At 42.8% G+C, this 25,127-nt stretch overlaps 1 protein-coding gene and 1 pseudogene across 6 annotated transcripts in view; both read right to left on the reverse strand.

Annotated features, from left to right (window-relative positions):
• LOC130203010 (tubulin alpha chain-like) lies at positions 1-4,286 on the reverse strand (annotated as a pseudogene).
• Positions 3,616-25,127, reverse strand: part of ppp1r13bb (protein phosphatase 1, regulatory subunit 13Bb) — a 26,491-nt gene continuing 4,979 nt past the window's right edge. Inside the window, exons 3-19 of one of the 6 annotated variants that reach the window (XM_056428022.1) lie at positions 21,573-21,720; positions 20,564-20,683; positions 19,102-19,172; positions 15,475-15,576; positions 14,234-14,408; positions 13,800-13,999; positions 13,543-13,683; positions 12,951-13,143; positions 12,326-12,448; positions 9,473-9,606; positions 8,850-9,300; positions 7,343-8,070; positions 7,110-7,247; positions 6,876-7,009; positions 6,608-6,774; positions 6,173-6,372; positions 3,616-5,637 (exon numbers count right to left, since the gene is read on the reverse strand). In XM_056428022.1, the coding sequence (XP_056283997.1) occupies positions 5,596-5,637; positions 6,173-6,372; positions 6,608-6,774; positions 6,876-7,009; positions 7,110-7,247; positions 7,343-8,070; positions 8,850-9,300; positions 9,473-9,606; positions 12,326-12,448; positions 12,951-13,143; positions 13,543-13,683; positions 13,800-13,999; positions 14,234-14,408; positions 15,475-15,576; positions 19,102-19,172; positions 20,564-20,683; positions 21,573-21,720 (3,267 nt within the window). In that variant the 3' untranslated portion in view covers positions 3,616-5,595. Of the gene's footprint in view, positions 5,638-6,172; positions 6,373-6,607; positions 6,775-6,875; positions 7,010-7,094; positions 7,248-7,342; positions 8,071-8,849; positions 9,301-9,472; positions 9,607-12,325; positions 12,449-12,950; positions 13,144-13,518; positions 13,684-13,799; positions 14,000-14,233; positions 14,409-15,474; positions 15,577-19,101; positions 19,173-20,563; positions 20,684-21,572; positions 21,721-25,127 lie in introns of all 6 variants that reach the window. The other 5 variants (XM_056428019.1, XM_056428018.1, XM_056428017.1 and 2 more) reach the window with 5 other exon arrangements.

Here is a 25,127-nt window from a genome sequence, read left to right on the forward strand (position 1 = left end):
CTAATACTCATCACCCTCTTCTTCACCCTCACCGTCAGCAGTATTACGTCCAACCTCCTCATAATCCTTCTCCAGAGCGGCCATGTCTTCTCTGGCCTCAGTGAACTCTCCCTCTTCCATCCCCTCTCCTACATACCAGTGAACAAAAGCACGCTTAGCGTACATCAGATCGAACTTGTGATCAAGCCGCGCCCAGGCCTCTGCAAGAGCAGTGGTGTTGCTCAGCATGCACACAGCCCTCTGGACCTTTGCCAGGTCTCCACCAGGGACTACAGTGGGCGGCTGGTAGTTGATGCCAACCTTGAAACCAGTGGGGCACCAGTCCACAAACTGGATGGTGCGCTTGGTCTTAATGGTGGCAATGGCAGCATTAACATCTTTAGGCACCACATCACCACGGTACAAAAGATAGCAGGCCATGTATTTACCGTGGCGAGGGTCACATTTGACCATTTGATTGGAGGGCTCAAAGCAGGCGTTGGTAATTTCTGACACCGTTAACTGCTCATGGTAAGCCTTCTCTGCAGAGATGACGGGGACATAGGTGGCCAAAGGAAAGTGGATACGGCACCAAGTTAGTCTGGAACTCTGTAAGATCAACGTTGAGGGCACCATCAAAACGAAGGGATGCAGTGATGGAGGACACAATCTGACTCACCAGCCTGTTCAGGTTGGTGTAAGAAGGACGCTCAATGTCCAGGTTCCTGCGACAAATATCGTAGATGGCCTCGTTATCCACCATGAAGGCACAGTCAGAGTGCTCCAGGGTGGTGTGGGTGGTCAGGATGGCATTGTACGGCTCAACCACAGCTGTGGACACCTGGGGAGCTGGGTAGATGGCGAACTCCAGCTTGGACTTCTTGCCGTAGTCTACAGACAGACGCTCCATCAGCAAGGAGGTAAAACCAGAGCCGGTACCGCCTCCGAAGCTGTGGAAAACCAGGAATCCCTGAAGACCGTTGCACTGGTCCGACTGAAGACAGAATGCAAATATAGTTTAGATTACGGGAATTTGTTAATGGTGGAACAATTCCTATATTAGTAGTTATATTATAGGAGTAAATTATTTGATAGTTATGCACGTTCAAATACACTGTGACTATGCACACATTAACCAGACACTGTATAAAGGAAAAGCCAAAGTACAACCTAAATTTGATATGAAGCTTAAATATATGACTAAGATAGCGTGTGGTGTCATCATGAATTTAGAGTTTCAATGTTACTTTAAAGTAAAAATGTATTTTACATTAATATGGTTTTCATTTTAATATTTGATATATAGGTGATATGCCAAGCACTGTTGGCAGATTTAATTAACTATAAATATGTAAGCAAGCCACGCTACAAAATTAAAGTCTGCTTCTTTAACCATATGTACAAAGTTAAACTGCAACATGTCTTCCTAGACGCATTATCAACATTACTCTGAACAATCCACACACTTTTCTGTAAACTTGTAAATGAGAAAAAGTTCCACTAATATCCGAGACCCTGTGAAATATGATGACTTGTTGCATGATAATAGTAACAAGGGCATCGTTTCAGGAAAGCCTGACATTTTGCACAATTTTATTTTCATTGCTGTGAAACCTAAAGTCTCATTCATCTCCAATGCACTGGGCTATAGGCAACAATCTCAGGGACAGGTCTGAAAAACTATAAAACCTAAAAAGGAAAACGATCTGCATAACAAGACTATACTTAAAAGGAGTAGCGATAGTTATTATTACTTCAAGTAATATGATGTGGTGCCCTCTGGTGGCACAAAGGTAAACTCCCTAATTTGAGTTGTAAATTGATTCACAGCTGTTGACATTTTGCATGTACATTATTTGAACTTCTTTTCAGCATATTGTATCACCGGCTCCCAGTCTTATTAGGAAGGAACCCACCAGTTTGCGCATCCTGTCCAGCACCATGTCAATGATCTCTTTCCCAATGGTGTAGTGTCCTCGGGCATAGTTGTTGGCTGCATCCTCCTTGCCAGTGATCAGTTGTTCAGGATGGAACAGCTGTCGGTAGGTCCCAGTTCGCACCTCATCTGAGGAAGTTTAATCCCAACAACTCAAGGATTTGACTCTCCAAACTCAAGTACCAACGACTGTCTTTCCTTAATTGAGCACTTATCAAGCTCCTCTTTTATGGAACCAGCTTCCAATTTCAGTCCGGGAGGCAGACACAGTCACCTCGTTTAAGAGTAGACTTAAGACGTTCCTCTTTGACAGAGCTTATAGTTAGGGCTGAATCAGGTTTGCCCTGGTCCAGCCCCTTGATATGCTGCTATAGGCTTATAGCTGCCGGGGGACGTTTAGGATGCACTGAGTACCTATCTCCTCTTTTTTCTCTCCTTAAGGATGAATTTTCATCTCTCAATCACACGTTACTCACTCTGCTTTCTCCCCGGAGTCCTTTTGACTTCACGTCTCATGGGGTCATCGGACCCTATGAGACATCCTATCTGCTGATGGATCATCGAGGTCTGGGTCGTGGAATTCCTGCTCCTGACTACGCCACTGTCCTGTTGAGACTCCGCCCACTGTTGAGACTCCGCCCACTCCTCCTCCCCACCGCCATCTGCCTGATGGATCGTGGAGGTCTCCATCGTGGAATATGCCTACTATGAACTATTCATACACTCAATCACATTCATTGAATGTATTTAAACTCTAAATCTGTCCTTCTGTACACATTACATCTATTGCATCTGTCCATCCTGGAGAGGGATCCTCCTCTGTTGCTCTCCTGAAGGTTTCTTCCCTTTTTTCCACCCCTGAAGGGTTATTTGGGAGTTTTTCCTGGTCCGATGTGAGGTTTTGGGGCAGGGATGTCTATGTGTACAGATTGTAAAGCACTCTGAGACAAATTTGTAATTTGTGAAATTGGGCTATACAAATAAACTGAATTGAATTGAATTGAAATAAGTCAAATCCGCTATAAGGCACGTGAGCTGCCACACGGAGCACTTTTCAACCTGGTTCCATATGACAACTACACTCACCTTGTTTATGGAGGTTATACGATATAAAGGTTACGTTAGACTGAGGTTGTGCTCTGCATACGTTTGTTTGTGTTCAAGCGAGGGAAAGATTCACCGAATCCGATTGGTCCAATTTCATATGAAGTCTTTTCCCATTGGTTAAAAACCAACGACAACGTCATCAACACGGTGTCAGGTGCCAGTCAAGGTTCACATTGACTGGAGATTTTACTTACCATATATCGAATTCATAAAATGTTCATTTCCAAAACCAATGCCTTTGCGTGTTATGTTAAAACAATATGTTACACAAGATTAAATAATCCTCATCTAATTTAAAAGCAACTAAAATATCGTTGAACTCGCCTATTTAATTTGGTTAACTTACTATACCTCTTGAGGTAATATAGCCTCTCTATAGCAGTTTTTTGGTCAAATTAGATCACTTGATTTACAAGGCGCACTACAGGATACTTTTTTCTTTTTTCACAAGTCAAATTTCTGAAGACACAGAACTGCTTCTCACTAAATCATTCATGGCTGTTATTATAGAAAAAGAAACATTCACAATATTTTCACAATTCATAGAATGCAACACAGCATTGTTTTGCTGATACAACACTGAAAGACATCAGTCATGCCAGAGCTTCTGTTTTATTATTCACATTTACATAATTCAATCTTTGAGTACAGTGTTTATACAGAAAGCCCACTTGTCCATACAGCAAACATTTAGCACGTCTCCTCACACTATGTACAGGTTAAGCCATGATAGAGCCTGGGCCACGAGCACCCTTGGCACAACACTCAGTCACTCAAGGTTCAGAACAAGTTGATGAACTCTAAATGTTCAATGACATGTAACAGGTGTATGAGTGTAACTGGAATGGTGAATACCTGAAAGAGGGGCAGCTGGAGGAAGAGAACTGGGCGAATTCAGGATTGTCTGAAGCAAATGTACATTTCAGACACAATAACCTTCTCTTCATTTTTGCCCATTGCAGAGATATTTGTTTGTAGAGATATAAAATAGAAAGCTGCTCACTAGTTTAGTGGTGGAACAGTGTCAGCAGCACCATGGTGGTCCTGAGATTAAGTGTTTCAAGTGGGGATTGTCACAGCCACAGAAAAATAATTGCGACAGTAGATGACCAGAGACCAAAACTAGGTTATTGATATAGAGGGTTCACTTTGTCTAATGTGTTAAATAAAGTTTGTAATATGGTTTGGGTGATGAGTTCAGTGTTTCTGAGGCACAGTGTCTGGACCTTTTACAATTTCTCCTTTTCAGGGTCTTCTCTGCCATGTTGTCAGGTTAGAAATTGTAAATCTAATCAGGTACCAGAAGTCAGAAAATCAATCTATTTTTGAAGTGAGTATTGTATACTGTAAATGACTTGAAATTAGCAGAAATGACCCAATAACACCATCAATAACTAGCATTTTTCCGTCTCTGTGGAGTTGATTCTTTTCAACCTCACCACTGGGGAATTTAAAAGTATAAAACGACTTTCTTTCCCCCCCAATTCCTAAATGTTGCAATACCTTAAGTAAGATATATTGTACATGTGTACGTTTATATACACACACTCTACAGCTGTTGTGCATTAACCGCTTCTCAATCAACTTTTGTTGGTAAAGTCAAATACTGTTCGTTGCCTATTTCCATCACAGTATCTTTCGGAAACTGCAGCATTTGTTAATTGCAGTGATCACCAGTGTAGCAAACATACAAACTGTGTTTTCACACAGTTAAATAGATTTTGAAATCAAAAATAACAGAAAAACTGGATTACCGTGCATCCAGTTTCTGAACAGAGGACGCTGAATGAAAAAACAAGTCTTCAAATGATGTTCATGACAATGTGTGAGCTGACAACCTATATTCATCTTTGCTTGAATATGTTGGATTTGATCCGACTGGCCCGTGTAGTTAATACTTAGGATTTACAATATTTCTTTTTGTTCTTTTTAAATCATGACAATATCTAGAAGGATATTAAACCAACTCCCGGGAGCTGTTAATTACTGATTGGAGGGTAGCCGTCAACTCTATATTCATCTTTGGTGGTTAGACGAACACATTTTTTCTGTGCAAGTGAATCAAATTTGCATAAAAACGTACCATAACTCAAAGTAAATTTCACCAATAAAAATCAGCATCGCCTCACCATGAGAGTCACCGTTTAGTGTCGTGCAACCAGGGCCACCACACAACTCATGGCTGAAGAAGAGTGAACACTGCAGGAAATACTGAGACACGGGTTAGTGTTTTCTTCTTCAAGTCGGTGACACTGAATCAGGGTGAATCAAGGTGGGACGATGACGGAGCGAAAGGGTGAAAGGTGGGACGGAGGGAGAGAGAGAGAGAGAGAGGGATCAGGATGGAGTGGTTGGAGAGATTTTCGACTTTGGAGTGGTCGGTGTTTGCTTTTGTAAATATGTGTGTCAGAGTTTGGTGCCCACTGCTTCAGAGAAAAAAGGATTTTGTGAGAAGCACACGGTCGGGGGAGGCTATGGCCACGGGGAGAAGACAGAGCACCAGGCCCCTTTGTTCTCGGCTCTTGGTTGTGTCACTAGTCCAGCTGATGGCCAGAGGTCAGTGGAGTGAGAGACTATGCCAGGGAACGCTGACGAGGCTTGATCCTGGGATAGAGCTGCAAAGAAAACAAACAGAAACATCAGAAATGGTCATTGTTATTCTGACCTCTCTGACTCAAATCAAAATGCTTTTGAATTAAACAGAGAATAGCAACAACCAATGACATATAAGCAGAAATGCAGCCCGTCAATCAGTCAGGCCGATAGATAAATATCTTTAACAAGTAATTTAGGATTGCTTTGATTATTTTCAACATCAGTTAGTCTGCAGATGAATTCCTCAGAGGTCACAGAGGTTAAACGGGCTTAAAAGCTTCAACCTAAGAGTGAAGCACTGCTGTTAAGCCTGCTGTTAGGTTTTGCTAAAAAACTGTTCCAAGCTAAATGTGGTCCTTGCTTGATATGAAACTCAAATCACAAATTACCAAAGATATCTAAATAGTTGGCAATTAATTGGTAATCAACCACCAATGCTTTCAGCTCTTTAGGGATAAACAAATAAACAAATAGGAGCATGACCGTTTAAACTATTCCTCCTGGTGAGCAGATGGAAACTGGCCAAATGTGACAATTAATATATTTAGTCGTTACCCCCAGCAGGTTGCGGGGCACATAGCCCTCGTTGTCCTCCAGTTGCGCCCACCACCATTCTGTTTCACTGTCGTCTTGTCGTCGCAGGATAGTGATGGCGTCCCCCTCGCCGAACGCCAGCTCGTCCTGGCTCTGTGTTTTATAATCCCACAGAGCGTACACCGTCCCCTTGTTCATTACGCCCATCTTCTCCTGAACACCTGCATCAGAGTGTCAACAATATAGACAATATCAGTATCACACCAGTATCTTTATAGACACATTCATCTTAGAATGTTAAACATTAAGATTAGTATTAAGGTCGATTTGCTACGTGTTTTTTGTTTTTTTTACAAATCTCCATGAATCTTGGGCGGACAGCGATGGAAGGACAATGACCCAAAACTAACTTTGAAGTCAACTAGTCCTTTTTAAGACTGACGGGTTGTTTCTCACCGTATAGAAACTGGGAGCACTGGATGAAACCCTCTTCCATTTCCTCGCATTTATCTGCAGCAGTCTCCACATCACTGATGGTGCTGGCAAAGATGGCAGCCCCCGACTCCACCAACACCTTGCAGAGATGAACACTGTTGCAGGAGGCGGCACAGTGAAGCGGAGTCCTGTGCAGGCAAACAGGAAAATAAACAACATAGAAATGGAAATGGATAGAACAGAAAACTCCACCTGAACTCGCTTCTTACTAACGCGTGTCATCACTCACCATCCATCACTGTCTGCGGCGTTGACATTCACACCGAAGTCCAGCAGGAACTTGACTATGTGGTGGTGTCCCGCGCACACGGCGTTGTGCAGGGGTGTGATGCCCTCGTCATTGGCAGTGCTGGCATTTTCCACCTGGAAAACAAGAAAGCCCCAGAGGTAAAGACGAGTGCTGATCCCGAAGTGTGTGCAATTGCAAATAAATCAAAAGCATACTCACACAGTCATGACATACCTCATAGATGATCCTCTGGACGAGGTCAAACTCTCCCTCCAATGAGGCATCCAGCAGGAGCGCCAGAGGGTTGAACTTCACCCTGAAGCCGTGGCCAGTGCGCTCAGAGTTTGGCTTCTTCAGGTTTGTGCGCTTATCCTGTGAAGGTGCACAAAGGAGACATGAGGTACATTATTTATTTGAAATCTCCCTCTAAATGCAATAGTATATTTGTGTTTGCGTATATCTCTCACCAGGGGCTGTGAGACCCCTATTCCGCTCTCTTCTGGAGTGGTCACCTCCGGCACGGGGCTGGGCAGCGACGCCTCAGAGCTGCCCGTGTTGTTATTGTTGTCGTCCTCCGCTTCCGCATAGTCGAGCTCCGGTGGCGAGGGCAGCGACTCGTTGTCATTAGCGCCAGTAGAGGGGGATGGAGCCTCGGAGCCCGGCTGCTCTGCCCCCGGTGGTGGCGGCACCTCAGAGGGGAGGTTACCATTGTCTGTGTCGCCTCCCAGATATGCGGGAGGATTAGCTGGCTGGTAAAATGGCATTCCATGACCCGCACCCTTGCCACTTCCTGATCCGCTGACTCCATTTCCCTCTATGCTTCCTGCTAGCGTGTTGAATCTCTGGTAGAGCAGTTTCTGGATGTTAGGTCCGCTGGGGCCCTCTGGTTCTGTGATGGAGCCGCGCTTCTTGAGCGGTCTCGGCGCGTTGGCCAGCTTTTTACGGAGCGCCTCGAGATCGGCGTCACTTTGGTAGCGCAGCGGGGAATGAACCATGGGTGTGAGCTTAGTGGGGCTGAGTGGTCGTGGGATGTTCTCCACGCTGGGAGGAGGCGCTGAGTGATCATCGAATTCTCCGTCCAAAGTGTCGTCACCACCCGGGTGGCCTTGGAGCAATGGGAAGGCCCCTCCGGCCGGGACGAAAGGCAGAGGCGAGGGGGGAGTCGAGCTGGGGGTGAAGACAGGCTTCCCGTACACTGGAGACAAACAGAGAGTGTGGCATTATTTTAATTTATCGAAAGAAAGTCTGCGGTCTGAAATGTCAAAGTTAAAATTGCCCATTACTATTTCATAAGGTAACGTAACAGTCCAAAACCTAAACGTATTCAGTTTTAAATTACATCAATCAGAGAAGAACAGGAGCTATAATTGAGGCTGAAACAAGTTAATGTATAGCATTTGTTTAAGAAACATGAATAAAAGTCAAAATTGATGGCAATTCTTTTTTTGTTAACCACAAAACTAATTTCAGTTTGTTTACATTTCAGACTACCGATCTGACTAACAGCTACGTTTAAGTAATCTTACTAGGGAGGCATTGATCCGTCTTTTTCAGTCTCAGATACAGATCATTATAATACCAGTTTGTTATTAATAAGCCATATGCCTCATTGCGTGGAAGAGAAAGAGATCCATCTTTTATGTGTAGGGCAACATGAAGCTTGACTGTTTTCTTCACTCTTTCAAACTAAATGTAACAAATACAAAAATATAAATGGTATCTGATAACAGATCAGCCTCATTGTCAGTGCATTGCTATTTGAGTCAGTAATAGACCAATGTCAGTGCATCACTATCTCACAGACTAATTCATTCATTAACCTTTGATTTAATTTCTATCTAAGAAGACAAAACTGGATCTAGCTAGTCGAAGCAATATTAAAAGAGACAACACAGAACATGCATGATCAAACGATTAAATTATGAACACATTTGATTTCTCCCCTCATACGCGAGGCCACCTAAAAGCTCTTACCTGCTTTGAGAGCCGGCTTGAGTGGCTGGCTCTTTGGCGCTGCCTGCTGGAGGTACATGTGATAGATGGAGCTGGAGTTCATGGTCGGGGGGCCCTTTCTGGGCGACTGAGGCCGCGACCCTCTGTCCGGGATAAACGGGCGTACTGCCACAGCGGGCGGGGCATCCAGTCGCTCGCTCAGCCCAGGAGGGAAAAGCGGTGCATGTGGCTGGTAGGTGGGACTTGGCGGCACCGAGATTCGCTGCTGGATCTGCTGGGAGGAGGAGCCTGTGGCGGGGAGCACGCGGGGCCAAGCAGGAGCTGGCGGGTTCGGGAGCGGGCGAGGAGGAGGTACATCCCTGCGCCGATCCAAGGAGCTGGCCGAGTTTGCGGTGATGAGGTGGGAGCCATAGGGAGGGGGCTGTGGCTTGGATATGGCCGGGGAGGACACAGCCATTTTGGAGTCGAGCACCTGGGACGAAGCATCAAATTGCAGATAACCATCAATGGGAAAAAAAGAAATGTGTCCAGTGAAATTTGAATTAATTTAATCAAGACACTTTGACAGTTCATCTCACATCAAACATGTTTCTTATAGAATACATCAGGAGGTTAATAGCTATAAAAGAAGAAAGAGGACGAACCTTTTCGGCACTTGGAGCGACGGGGGAGCCTGAGGGAGGAGTCTTGCCCTTACTATCCGCCACTGAGATTCGTCTCTCAGGAGGCTTGAGAGATGTGTTGGTCTTGCCTAAAGTAGGCCAACCTGTATCATTAGCTGGGGAACAAACAGGACACAGTAAGTGTGTTGCAAAAGACCAACAAGTGACTGAGGTGGTATGAGAAGCACAAGCCCGTTCTACAACTCGGGGTAGTGGAAGAGCATGTCCACCAGATGGAGGTCTAAATGGGAACATTATTCTTTTTTTCCCCCGATTGAAATGTGTCACTTTGTGTAATTAACCACAAGAAGTGGAATACGAGTGATAGTATTTCAAAAACATGAGTAACATTTGAATCACACAGAACACATCTCTGTACCATTTTGACCTAGGGTTGGTATTGAATGGAGGGTTCAGGATTTTGAGAAGCCTATCCTATTACCAGACACCTTTGAGAGATATTTAAACACACTGATAGTTGCCTTTTTGTTGATTTTAGTTTTGCATCATTTATATGCATTTGCAAAGACAATGGGAGAATCAAACCAGGTCTCTAAATATATTTACAAAAATTCTGCAAAAAGCTTGATTACTTATAACGCCACAACGACCATTGCCTTAAGTAAAGGGAACGGATTAATGTACCATTTACTTACGACGCTGGAAATACATACACACTTTGGAAATATGAAATCTTCCACGGACAGAACTCTTCTACTTGGTGAGTTTTCTGGCGAGCACTTTTCAAAGTGAAATTTATCAAAAACTTCACACACTAAGTGTTGCAAGAGGAGCTATTGATCAATAGGATAACAATCCTGAGCCTTCAGTTCACAGCAATGATGGAAATGAATGTACCTGCATTAGTATTTTGCTACTGCGTACTTGTATTTAATCACATTTGGTAAAGGGTAACTAAATAACTAAATTGTGAATTAGTACAAGATTCAAGGACTGCAAATACTGTTTGTCTCCAAGACAAAGGTGATTACCGTATTTTCCGCACTAAAAGGCGCACTTAAAAGCCTTTAATTTTCTCAAAAAACAACAGTTCGCTTTATAATCCGGAGCGCCTTGTATATGGATTAATTCTGTTTGTGCTTACTGACCTCGAAGCGATTTTGTGTGGTTCACGGCGCGCTGTCAACATGTTTTAGTACGACTTTGGTAAACTCCAAAGCCGCACCGCTTGCAGCATCACGGCTACCGCAGTTAGGAGCGTCGCGGAGTAATACTGCAAAAACCAGATCACTGAAAAGAAGATCCGGTCAGAGCACGGCACCAACATGGACACGGTTCCCCTCACCTCTGATACCCCCGTGAACCGCACCGTGGAGGAAACAGGGACCAGAACGATGTCACCCTTCACTGTAGTTCTCGCTTGCGGTTGTGAGTGTATTGTGTTGTATTTTACGTGTTATAACTGAACAATGTTGAGTTATTGTGAACACGTTTCATAAAATTTGACTGGCTGACTGTTTTGTTTCGCTTAATGCGCCTTATAGTCCGGTGCGCTATATACATGAAAAAAGATGGAAAATAGACCATTCATTGACAGTGCGCCTTATAATCCAGTGCGCCCTATAGTGCGGAAAATACGGTACTTGAAAAAGATATAGGGATTTTCAAGGATAAAAAGGATGCAAGAATAGGTTGAAAAGAAAGAAGAAAGATAAAGAAGACACAAAAAAACAACATCCAGAGTTGTGCCACAATTCCACAGGAACGTGATCGTATAATATCACAATAACTCTTTACAGACCCAACAAGTCTCAAAAAGGTCAATTATGGCCATTCAGATTTCAAATGTGCTTTTTAGCATCCACAGGAACTTTAAATGAACAAACAATCCAGTAGATCTACATTAATGGGGCTGATTGGGAAATCTGTTTAAAAAGCAGCTTCCAATCTTTTTAGATCAACACATTAATAATGTAGCAGTTCTACCAACACGACAAGAGTCTAAAAGGAAACAGCTTGAAGTGGGTCCTCACAGATTATCAGGAGTGATGGCTGCGAAGTGAATCCGATGACAATCTAACATGCACAAGTTAATTTCCTTGTGCATGTTAAGTGTTTGACCACTAAATTGATTCTCTCAGCTCGGTGGTCATGAGAATGTGAAGTGATGGCAGGCTGGGGAGGCGACGAAATGAGAACAAAGCCCAAATATCTTGTGTGTAAATGTACGAGGCACTTAACTCATTGAACCTTCTCAGAAGTGTACAAACACAGACGGGGATCAGCAGCGCTTCGTCTGTGACACTTTCTTCATATGAAGTATAATGTCAGCTACAATTCGGAGCGTCACATTTCTGGCAGCAATGTGTTTCAAGATGGCCCCCCCCACTACTTTGACGTCATTAGCCAATCAACGGAGGAAGCACTCCGAATGACATGTCAACATGCGCTCCTGCCAGTTTAGAAGAGAGGGCTGGCAGGAGAGCTAAATGATGACGAACAAGGATGCTTCCATCAGTCAGCCATTGTTCATGTTAACCAGGCACAGATGCTCATCTCCTCCTCAGACTCCCCAGCTGTGCATGTCAGCTTTGAGTTATCTAGTGGGGAAAATCTCTTCTGCTTTTACAGTGAATTTGTTTTGTGGAGTATTAAAACGTTATTGATAAGACTGTAGCGGGGCTCAAGGTGTGATTGGGCAGAGCTTATTTTGAACATCTTTAATTTGTCGCCAATCGAACTGACTATGATCCAAGATAACGATTTTGTTTGGAGTGAAAACCTCCAGGACACGCTGAGGATCCCGTGTTACAATCGAGCGAGAAGGTTCAGTAGGCGCCATCCCTCGTCGTTAACACAGCACTGTGCACTCACGGGACGTGCCGTCAGAGCCAGTGGAGGCTCCAGTGCCCGGGTGTGATGCTGGAAGGGCCACCGGGTCCACAACGATGTCTAAATCAGACACCTTCCAAGGGCCGGGAGGCTTGCGCACACCGTCTGCCCCAGAAAGAGTTGCCCCCCCCACCCCACCACCCAGTGAGACAGATACATGACAAAGAGAGGACGCCACCGACACATGAGAGAGGAGGACAGAAGAGGGAAGGAACCCCAGTATACACAACACGGGCAGAGAGAGGTTAGAGGAAGGAAAATGAAATCACAGAAATAAAATGCAGGCAGAGAAATAACTGAGAAGTCAGGTAGGAAAGAACAGTAACAGTTGGAGCCCGGGAGGAATATAGACATGCAAGATGTGTTAGATGTGTCTTAAGAGGGCCGCTAGAACTACATGTATCCAAGCTATTCTGTAACTGAATCCAGACACGGCTTTCTTCGTTAGGAGAAACAAAATGAAAGGAACTTAAATCTTCAATTAAAACTGCAGACAGTGTATCAGCTGGCTTCCACTACTACAGTTGTGTTTTAAAGTGAGATGCATTTATTTGGGGGGGGGGGGGGGATCTACACTGCTATTAAAATATTATGAGTTTCATCCAACCTGACTTGGTGCGGCCATGGTTAGCTTGGTTATTGACGCCCAGAGTCTGAGGCTTCAGGGGATCAGGTGGTATGGTGTAGCCTCCTTCCTGTCGACCCGGTACAGGAACCTGGATGTACGGCCCAACAGCAGCAACACGGCCCAGAGTACCAGGAGCTGGCTGTGGAGAGGGAGGCCCGTTGGTTCTGTTAAGCTATAAGAGTCAGAAAAGAGTAAAATATTAAGTTGTGCTGACAAGGGAAACATCAAAGATGGAAAGGCGAAACGTAATATATTCAAAACTATTTCACGTTTGAAAGTCACGACAAATTATTATTATTTATATTATTATTTATGTAATTAGTTCTTAAAATGTCCTTATTGCAGATGGCTTAAAGAGCTCCAAAAGGGACATGAGCAAGTTCCCACAAAGACTATAATAAAATAATCATAATTTAGTGTTTCGCTGGTATATTGAAGATCTGCATTGTCTCGACTGAGTTCTTACAGGGACAAGGGACTTCTGTCAGAAGCATTTCCACAAAAAGAGTCTGAATGAAAATAATGTGTTGAGCGCTCTTAGTCTTACAGGAAGGTTTTCTTTTTGACGTGCCTCAGCTTTTTTCTTGAAGAGGCGTTCCCGCAGCTCGCTGATGCGCTTGTCCATGAGCGTGACCTCCATGTTGCGCTTGTTGAGAAGATCCTTTTGTTGCTTCAGCTTGCCGTTTTGCTCCTGGTTCAGCTTGTTCCGGATCTGTGGGCGATACGCGGGGATGCAAACACACGTTCACACTCACGACGCCGGTAGACACGGGGAAGTCAACATGATCCAGTTCACTACATGTTGCGCTTGTTTCTCCTACGCAGTACCTGAAGCTCCTGGTAGAGTTTACGGAGCTCCAGGGCAGCAGCGCCGGTGACTTGGCCCCCCAGGACGGTCTGGATGCCGTTGAGCTTCCCCTTCCGCAGGTCCTCCAGCTGCAGGCTGAGCTGCTCGACCTTCAGCACCGCTGACTGTAACTCGGCCTGTTTCTCCTGGAACAGGCTGCTGACTTGCTCAATCTCCGTCGCTAGGATGTGAGAAATAAAGAAATCGGCTCAATCGCAACCGCCGGCTTCTTCGAAGTTTGCTCAAACGTCCTTCAGTAGCTCTAAATGTGAATATACTCAAATGTGATATCAAAAGAATAACGTCACTTCATACAGAACATGTTTTATATCTGTGGTGGCCTGATCAAACATGTATACAACTCTATGGGACATTAGTAGTTAGTACATGATGTGTATATGAAGAGTATACATACACAGGTTGACATTGATGACCTTGCTGTAGTCCACCTGGCCTCTCATCGTCCGAATCTTCTTGAGCTTGGCCTCCTGGCTCTCCACGCGCTCCTTCAGCTTCTGCAGTTTTTCGCTCTCTGAAACGGTTTGCTGCTGTCGCCGCTCCTGCTGCTTCAGGTAACGCAAACGTTGCTCCTTCAGAGGACCAGACAGAGAGTTAGGCATTTTAAATCGGCAACAGAAAAACACAATGTGCAACAATTATGTCATACTGCATCGTCCTTAATATTAAAACCAGCCAGCACCAACCCAAAGCTTAAAGATATCAAACTAGGCAAAATCCTCCTTGTGTATGCACTAAATGAAATGCTGTGCTGTGTCAAGACTGTCGGAAGTATGGGTCGGATGACTTCTTCTCTCCATCCAACTGAGAACTGCTCCAGTTTAGCTCCTAAAATAGGAAATGACAGGCCCAGGTTTCCAAATGACTGCAGGGCTTCATGTGGGCCTACTTTTCAGACGCCACAACAAAGGCAATAAATAAGTATTTCTATCTGCGGGTCTACAGTGGGCTTCATCTTGCATGACTGATCTTGACTGATCACAACACCACAAGCACGCTGGTCAGACTTAGTTGGTGCACTGAAATCCTGGTAGACTGGTTGTGTGAAGGATCATAATGTACATGCCCGAGTAAACACTGCAATGTTTGTGCACAAGTTTCAATCAGGACGGCAGTATGGATTCTGACAAACTGGACAATACTAGCACAGTGACTCATTCTGCCGCCCATCTCATTTGTTACATAACGGTTTGCCCCAGTTTCAGGTCACGATGGGCCTCTATGGATCAGAGCAGTGCAACCAGGAGGGCATTTTCTCTTTAACAGAACGTTTCGTGGATGTGTACGGAACTCCCTTCAGATAAAGATCTCTGTACGCGACGCAAAATGTGAGAGACGGCACGCTTTGATTGGTCGGGTGTCAAAGGATAGGCGGCCACGTCCCTCAGCCAAGTCACTGCACACATAACTGTCTCGTCTACGTCGTCCAACACAGAAAAGCTCTTGAAAGGCAACAATATTGTGTGGGCCCCCAAAGAACATGACATTTAGGTCCGAGGAATGCCAATTTCTTACTTAATTATGAGATAGTGCTTCAGAATTATATGTATAGTAAGAAGGATACTTTGAATGAAGGACCATTATAATATTCAGGGAAATGATTCATATTAAGATAAAATAATGAAGACAAGACTTTACCTTTGCGACGAGCATCTGCTGCTGAGCCTCGATCTGCTGCTGCTGCCGCGTGGCCATCTCCTGCAGCTCTGACAGCGTGAGCTCCACGCGCTGATTCCCCACCTACACACACATACACAAGAATTGGTCAACAACACACTGAAATCGGAGCGGTGACCGATGATGCAGAAGGGTTTTTAAACATTTTAAACAGAAAGTGCTTCATGGGTGCATCTATATTATTTAACACCGCTGAAAGTTTGTACTCGCGAGGAAAAAAGAAAATTGAAATGACAATTTTGTAAAGGAATCTTAATTTTAGCATCAGTGGTACCTACATCTAAATGGTAGTTTGGATGAGATCCCACGCGGTGTCGTGGATATTTATGGTAGAGATACTCGATTAAATAGCACTTAAGACAATAGGTGCAGAAAAATACATCCAGAAAAAGAAGTTTCAAAAACGTTACATAATATTAAAGAAACAAGTTACGCAAAAGGCCTTTTGCAGACACGGTTTGAAAAGATTTCTGGTTCCAGCAGCCAGAGGCTCCAACAGCAGGAGACTTAACAGCAGAGTCCGTCTCTCTGGCTTTGCTTCTTTTCTGTTGATCAACTAATCCTTTCAGCTGTAACTGTAGCAAGAAGGAAATAAAACGCTACGCAACTAATAAATATTAAAACATTTAGTGGTTTATATAATGTAAACCAAGCTAGTAGACGCAACATTATTATTGTCTCGAAATAAAAAAAGAGATCACCTCCAAAAACATATTTCAATGAGATCCTCTTCTGCAGTCAGAAATTCTACAGACTTCTGAATTTTCCGTCAGAAGAGCTGACTGCTCTTCAATAAAACACACAGAGAGCAGCGAGCACGGTCCAGACCTCAGACTGAAATACTGAAGTGCTCCAAGCCTTTGCCTTTAGACAGCGTGTTCAAAGAGGCCGGAGACGATGAAAGACATTTTTACTTCGAAAAAAGTGAGAATAGTGGTTCATAAAGGGAGCTTCTTGAACATGTGACATCAGTGAGAGGCAAGAAGAGGATGATGGCATGAAAAAAGCAGATAGTATAACGAAGTATACATAAAATAAACAAAAATATTGCATGCACTGTTCTTAGTGAATTAGAACAGGCAGAGCTTTTGTGACTTATCTTGTCTGAATAAAACATGCTTCTTTTTGTGAATAATTCAACTTTAGTAATCCATGTCATTCCTCATCTCATCTCCCCAAAGACACTCTGACACGGACACGTCGATAGCTTTGTCCGAGTGACTCACAGCGGTGTCCTACCTTTAGATGAGGCATTTAGCCGAGTGTGTCGAGGAAGAGGAGGGGGACGAAGTCGAGATGTAGAAAGCGAGGGATGCCACTAGCACGCACACACACACACACACACACATAGCCACGCTCAAATGCACTACGGCAACACTGCATCAGTGACAATACACCCGAGGGAGAAGCAGACACACGCGTCTCAGACAGTGATGAAGAGGGAGATGGAGAAACACCCGACTGAAGGAGAGCAGACACGGCCTCACTGATGGGAGATTACGCTACTCGTTCCGACTACTGTCTGAATTTGTGCATATCTGCCATGGAGCGCAATACACGAGCATGGCTAAAATATCCCTCGTATTAATACAAGAATTATAAGGATGACCTTTCAGAATAAAATAATTTAGGTATTCATGACTATTATTTGTGTAAAAATGTTCTGAAAAGCAAATCATCATTTGATTTGATCAACGGGAAAACATTAGTTTGACTCTTTTGTGAAGAGATTAATCTTGTCATTAATTTGTTAAGAGATTAATCTGGTCATTAATTTTTAAATTTTGAACTAGGGCATTTTGATCTGCCTTTTTAACTATTATCTGACAGTCTATAGACCAAAGGGCATATCAATTAATTAAGAGATAATGCAAATCGTTATTATCTCATTGAGATGATCATATATAGAGCTGGTCCTACAGTTATACATACAATTATACAGTTATTACTGATTAATATGTTGATTATTTTCTTGACTAATCGATTGATGTAGATTAAAATATAAAAAAAAGTCTTCCATTTGCTTGTTTTGTTCGACCAAAAGTCCGAAAGCCAAAAGATAGTCAGTTAACTGTGATAAATATTAACGAAAAGCAGCATGTCCTCACATCTGAGAGGCTGGAATCAGAGAATCTTTGGAATTACTGCTTGAAAATAAAAATCACTAAAATGATGTGATTGATAGCCGCAGATCATTTTTTTGTTGACTTATCATTTCAGCTCTCGGCAAATGAAATGATTCGTCTCAATGCTGCCAATAAGCTGTCAGCATCGAGTCTGGATGCTAAAATTGTGATTTTAAAGAATATTGAAAATGCATGTGATGCGCGTTCCCTTAAGGCCCCTCTGCTCTTCACGAGGCAGCGTGCCTCTCAGAGGATGATCAGCGCTGCGTGGTGGAGAGGAAGCCCCTGGGCTTTGGGCAGCAGCCAGCGGAAAAGCCAAAGCAGTGATCCTCTTAGGGCAGTTACATCATCCAGCAGGCCGACTGATTCAATCCTCTAAATCAGATATTAGGAAGAAACTAGGACACAACTGAGCCTCGGCACTTGGGAGGTTAAGCAGAACCGGCTGACCGAATGACAATGTTGGCGGTAAAATAGAGTTTTCATGTAAGTTTGTGTACGTTTTATAGGTTAGTAACAGGATACGGGCCGTGACTAACTAGAGCTTGTTGCGTGGAGAGTTGAAATATGGCAGATTGTTGGATCTGTAAGCATGTTTATAACCGTATGATACTCCCTCGACACAAACAGAGTCAACACCTGCGGGTTGTCAGGATAATAACAGGAATGGCTTCTGGGTGCTCTTGGACTACAATGTTTTTTTGAAAACAAAAACCTCTCTATTTCCTGCTGAGCCTGATTCTTCCCTTCACCCTTAAGGTTGAATTAGTTACGATTCCTTGACCGCAACACTTTGCTTTTGTGAAATCTGGGACAGAAAGGATGCCACAGGCGGCTCTTATCAGTCTTTCATATCTCCTAGAACACGCATCCTGAAGCGAGAGCTCAACATGCACAACAATGGGTACACCTGACGGGGAAATACTTTGTGGAAATGGACCACGTCACAGGGTCGTGATGTTAGTCTCGAACTCTGGCTTAAAATCAAAATCACAGATACTTCCTAATCACTTACAAGAAGCTGTACGATGGAAACCCAGAAACATAAACACACCGAGTAAACCTGAGTAAACCTACAACATGACAGTGTCGATGTTGATGGAGAGAAATCGGATGAACTCACTGGAAGAAGAGTGATCGTTGCCGTCTTTAACGTAGAGTGTAACAGTTCCCAGAGTCAAACTCATTTAAAAGCTTTTTGGTTGGAAGAAGAAAGCCACTAGCTGAAATATAAACTTAAAATGGGTTCTTTAAGATAACGAATGTCGTACAGAGCTTAAAACTTAGAAAAGTAGACTCTTTCCTAATCCCTCAAACCCATTTAAAAACTATTTTGGGAGAATAACATTTTAAAAAGGTTGCGTTTTGGTCTCGCTGAGGGATTTCATAATGGCCTATGGACCTGGTTCGTTTTGAAAAAGTACATTTATATTTAAACATCATTTAAATAATGAAGTCTCACCCCATTCTCACTGTGCTTCTCTCCAGTGTTTCCACCTCTGCGACTCGTCTGATCCTGAGACTGCTGACTCCCTGCAAAAAGACACAGTGTCCATCACAAACACAGGCAGGGCAGAGACACACTGGCACGCACACACACACACACACACACACACACATATATACACAAGCGTGCACGCACACATGCACCATTGTCAAAAATTGTTCAGAAATTCACTGACATGATTACTCAGAAGCATTTAAGAACTGGGCCAGGCACTGATGACTCAAGCCACCTAACTCAAACTCTTTTTTAAGAACTGATTGATGGAACGATGAGAGTAAAGTATTACGAAGAGATAAACAAAGAAAACACTTCTGCTATACTTTTAAAAATCACCAGATATCTTCATGGCGACTGTGCTGCAAACATACACACATGTTAGTCAGATTACAAATGGAAGTCAAATATGAATTCAGGATCTCATCTAAATTACTTTGTTTCTCCACCAGCTGTTCTTTGTGTGCACTCGCTTGATTTGTCTACACTTGTGCACTGATTTCAATTAAATTCAAACAAAAGTATGAATACGCATCAGTGAGTATCTGATAATGAGCACAGCAGGTCTCACTGGCTGATTTAAGGCGTGGATACATTTTACGCCTGGATTTTTATGCCGCTATACTCCACCCAAACACATGCAAAACACACTCATATCAACACTTTGTGTGTGAGTGGAAAGGTGGCAATGTTAGATTCCTTTGACATGGCCTATAAAGCATCAATTAAGTTTCAGGAAATGGAAACATTGACTGATGTACCAATATTCAAAGCTTCATTCGTAACGTTGACATTTTGTTGGCATGTCTATTGATTTTGTATAAACCTGCATATCTGGTGATAATGATCAGGCAGCCGTTTCCCCAGTCATTCTGCAGCGCTCAGGTTTTACTAAGTGCGTGTCATAGCTTGTTCACTCGCACCCACACATAGTATCTGACTATTTGGGGGCATTCCATTGCAGAGGTGGCTGCATAGGATTCTTTCAAACTCGAGTGAAACAAACGTTTCCATGAACTCCAGAGCATCAACAAATGCAAAAGTCCAAATACTTTGAACAAGTTATAGATGTAATCTTAAAAAATGTATGATGTTATCTAACAAATTATTCTGCTTTAATCCATATGTGTTGGTGTTTAGCCATTCAAAAGAAATATTTTCACTCAACTCACTGTCGTTTGTTGTTTTAGGGTGATGACATCATACATTATTATGACAGACAACTGAAGCATCAATTTAAAACCTTCAATAGAAGCTCAGTTTAAATGTAGACACTCGGTAAAGCCCTAGATACCGGTGTCCAGAGCAGCCAGCCGGAACAGGTGTCAGGTTTTTCCCCGGCAACCCTCGACTCCACCCTCCACCACCCAGGCAGATGCTACGCACAGCAGAAAATACTCCAGACAGAGGAGACGACACACACCTTGATCACTGCTCTCCGTCGGTGAATCTTCATGCCGGAGGAAGAACTTTACTTCTTGTTTCCGAGGCCCCCATTTCTGCAAATGTTCATACATCATGTGTTCGAAGGGGATCGCTCGCTCTACAGACAGAAAAGTGAAGATGAGTTCGACATATATGATGTTTTGGGTGCCATTTAACACGCTATCAAATAAAATGTATTGCGATTACTGCTGTTATCTTTTGTGTTTAAAAAAAAAATTAAATCAACTTCAAATAAAGTGATGATATCCCTACAAAAACGGAGAGCACTGAGACTGATGAATAACTACAATTGTGTGCGCTAACTTTTTTGACATGTCAAGGACAGCACTCTGTGGGCAGAGAGAGACAAAGAGACAAAGACGGAGAGCTTTTCGGAGGTTTCGGAGGCAGACAGCGGCATTGTGAGGCACCAGCCGAACACGACTGCATAACGTGGGTTAATAAAGCCCTCGGCTGGGATGTTGTTTTCAACAGGGGAGTGGCCCCTCAGCAAAAAATGCTGATAACACCGGGTGTCAGCAGGACTGTGGTGATGAGAGCAAATTCTTTGGACAGAGTGGAATCTGTTGTGGCAGTGCTGTTGACTGTACCAACACTGTACATATACTACTGTAGTGTGATAACAGCCAATGTATTTTTGTGAATACATAGCTTTAGGGTGTGAAACTTTTGCTGTATCTATGGCTTCTCCCTAATTTCCCCCCAGGTAGTCATGCATGGCCCTGCTCATCACCTGAACTTTCTTTAATGAAGTTCTTGTTTTTACATTAATGAGGAAGGCTAAAGGCTAGGCTTTTTTTATAATTAAACTCGTGTGCATATAGGTGATGTGTCAAGCTCAGTGATAATGGAGTTTCAGATTAAATGCGTTACTGGTGACAGCCACTTTAACATGGCAGAGCTCCGAGGGCTGCTTCCCACCGGAAAATAAAAAGCTCTCTGCTCTGAACTCTGTAGCAAGCAGCACGACTTCAACCACTTCTCACCGTTGCCTCTCCAGACCTCGGCCAGGTGGCAGCCGCTCTCGCCGGGCTCTTTGCAGAACTCGACGACGTCGCGGCACGTCGTTTCAGGGGTGATGGGCACCTCAGTCAAGGCCTGTTCCCCATCGCTGAGGTACACCGTCAATATCATCTGGAAGAGGGAAATAATTAGGGCTGTCAATCGATTAAAAAAAATTAACTAATTAATCGCACATTTTGAAATTCATTAATCGCAATTAAAAGTTAAAAGTTCATTCTTTTTAAAGACAAAACTTCACACAGAGCTGTGTTTTCAAAGAGGCTCCAACCTATAAAGTGCCAGCGAGGTATTTAATATTGTGGATGATAAATTGTTTCTTCAGTGAAACATCAAATTAGTAAAAAAAAGAAGTATATTTGAGACCCCATTGGTCCTGTCATCTTTAACATTGAACAACAGCAGAACCAGTGGCCTTGGTAAACTGACTGACATTCAAATATGTCACGTTAACCCTCTGGAGGCTGGGCTCATTTTACAAAAAAAATTAAATTCACCTTTTAAAGGCGTTTGCATATTACACATACCCACGTGTGTTCTACATCAAACATTCCAGAACAATCTCAGCTCTATTCAATGAGGCTCAGTTGTCCTGGTGCCTGTTCTCTGCTCTCTGACTGACAGGCTGCTATAGAGCCTCACCTGTGAGGTGGGAGGTCCTTTGTGATTTACTGAGTGTTCATTGGTTGTTTTTTCCCCAAAATGTTGACAGACAAACGGATTGACCAATCACGGTGAAGGTTTCGTGTGACGAGTTATTTCCGCGCCACGTCACCCGACACGTCGCCCCTCCGTTCCTCTGTGTATCAGAGGGGGAGACGGGAGGAAGGAGGAGCAGGAGGAAACCCGACTGATTCATCCACGAGTTTAAACTGATTTCTGCTCCTTATTTTCGCGGAGAAATAATTGTTTTAAAAACGGAAACAGTGTTAAACCGTACTGCCGCGGTTTGACACTCTGTTTGAGTGTAAAAACTTCAACGAACACCGGAAGTAAACAAAGTTGCGTTAAAATATTTTAGTGCGTTAACGCGGCCAAATTAATCGCATAGATTAACGCGTTAACGCTGACAGCCCTAGAAATAATACAAGACGTTCAAACACAGTGGCAGACGTTAACGACAGAATCAAACTTAAAGATGTGATTACATGTGAATGTGCTCTGAATAGATGAGAATATTTGAGATGTACAAGATATTTGAAAATACACCATTGTCCGATGTTGTGGTTAAAGGACAAACACTGAGAGTAAACAAATTAAAACGCCCAGCCAGCTCAATGTGACGTGTTGCTGTCCACCAGCACAAACTGTTAGTTTCAGGGTTCTTACACATTTTGACCAATGGATTTCCATGACTTTTCCATGACTTTAAACCAAATGTCCATGACCAAACTGAAATCTCGGTATAAACATGAAAACTGTAGAACATTTTGCGTATTGAGAGCTGTCGCTGGCTTATATTTTGAGCGTCTTTCTTTAAAAAATATATTAATTATTTCAAACTCGGCATGAATGAACATGTGATTTTAACAAATTTCCATGACTTTTCCAAAACTTTTATGATTTAAGTTTTTTCCATGACTTTTCCAGGCCTGGAAATGACCATTTTAAAATTCCATGACCTTTCCAGGTTTTCCATGACCGTACGAACCCTGTAGTTTGATCTGCTGGTGGACTCGTGTCTGTGCCTGCCACATCTCTGTTCAAGATGATTATGGCCTGCCATCGCGTTGAAGACTGTTTAGCCTAGGCGGCAAGACATAGCAACACAAGCCCCCACATGATTCTGTCTGTCCTCCTATAGCCATAAAAGCAGAAAACTAAAAAGGGAGAGATAACACACTCTTTTCTGAGGATGTCTGAGGAAACGGAATATATATATACAGGACTGTCTCAGAAAATTAGAATATTGTGATAAAGTTCTTTATTTTCTGTAATGCAATTAAAAAAACAAAAATGTCATGCATTCTGGATTCATTACAAATCAACTGAAATATTGCAAGCCTTTTATTCTTTTAATATTGCTGATTATGGCTTACAGCTTAAGAAAACTCAAATATCCTATTTCTAAATATTAGAATATCATGAAAAAGTATACTAGTAGGGTATTAAACAAATCACTTGAATCGTCTAATTAACTCGAAACACCTGGAAACACATTTTCAAATGATTGATTTTGTTTTGCTGTTATAAATCTTTTTTTTAACTTGGTCTGAGGAAATATTCAAATTTTATGAGATAGGCATCTACTGTGTGAACACACAGTAGATGCAGATGATTTGCTTCACTAAATGTGCTGTTCTAAAACATCATAGATTGAATAATGCAATTAATATGTCAGCATATTTGTTCCTGGTGCATCTATCTGGACTGTAGATCATTTATTTAAAAAAACCTGCTTTGATGTTTTCATGTTTTACAACATTGAAGCATATTGGATGTTGTAGGGACTTTATCTAATTCCAGCAATTAGCCCCATCGGCTGGATGCGGGAGATGACCATGTTTTTGTCCACGCTTCAATGAGGAGATTCCAGACTGATACACAGACACAAATACACAGACATAACTAATGGCTCCTACAGATGTAATTACATTTCCCCTTTAAACTAATCAGCAGACAGATGCTTAAAACACACACACACACACACGACATGAATTTAGGATGAAAATATGTCATTTTCTGGGTAAACAACTAAGTGAATCCTATGATTAGGCAACGTCTTGGTTGAATAAAGCCATACTACAAGATGAGAGAAGCAGTGGATAATATCCTCTCAAGTCCTTTTTACACAAAGAAGAGAGAAATATATGCCTGTTATGTTGAAGGATATTTGAGATACGTTTCATAGCTGCCTGGTTTAGGCCGGTCCACTTAAGCTTTGACTTCTTTACTACAATAATTAGATGAGAACCAGACAAACTGATTGATATGAAGCGTGCCAGGTGACAGGCCAATGTTGTCTCATTCACTTCGGATACACAGGACTGCGAAAAGACCACAACATAATGTGCAGAGAGCAAGAATGGAAAACATGTCGACAACAAAGCCAAGAGTTTGGAGGAATGATATAAAAGTTGGAAAAGATCGATTTTTATCTCGGCATCCATGCATGTTCGATGCAAGTTCAGCTGGAATCCCTGTATTTCAGCAGTTTGCTTTTAACTTTCATCTCTCAGTTTTTGCTCCTGCTTCACGAGTTGAAGGGCAAAAAACAAAACAAAAAACAACTGTTCAATTATGAAGCAAAGACAACAGAGTAATTAAGACTTAAAATAAAACTACTCTCCTATACCTAAATACGAGCTTTGTTGACCTACTCTTGCCATATAGACACATAAAAAGCACTTTGTTTTTAAAATGGCTCACAGTGTCAAACCATATTCTACAACGTCAAACATAATCAATGAGCCAAACCCTCCAACTAGGACGACATGTAACCCAAGAAACGGTTCACTTTGTTGAGTGAGTACAACATATTTTATGCATCAGCTGCATTTCAGGTATTTTACACATGAATC

Source organism: Pseudoliparis swirei, chromosome 12 (assembly GCF_029220125.1).
Source record: "Pseudoliparis swirei isolate HS2019 ecotype Mariana Trench chromosome 12, NWPU_hadal_v1, whole genome shotgun sequence".
Classification (NCBI taxonomy): Eukaryota; Metazoa; Chordata; class Actinopteri; order Perciformes; family Liparidae; genus Pseudoliparis; species Pseudoliparis swirei.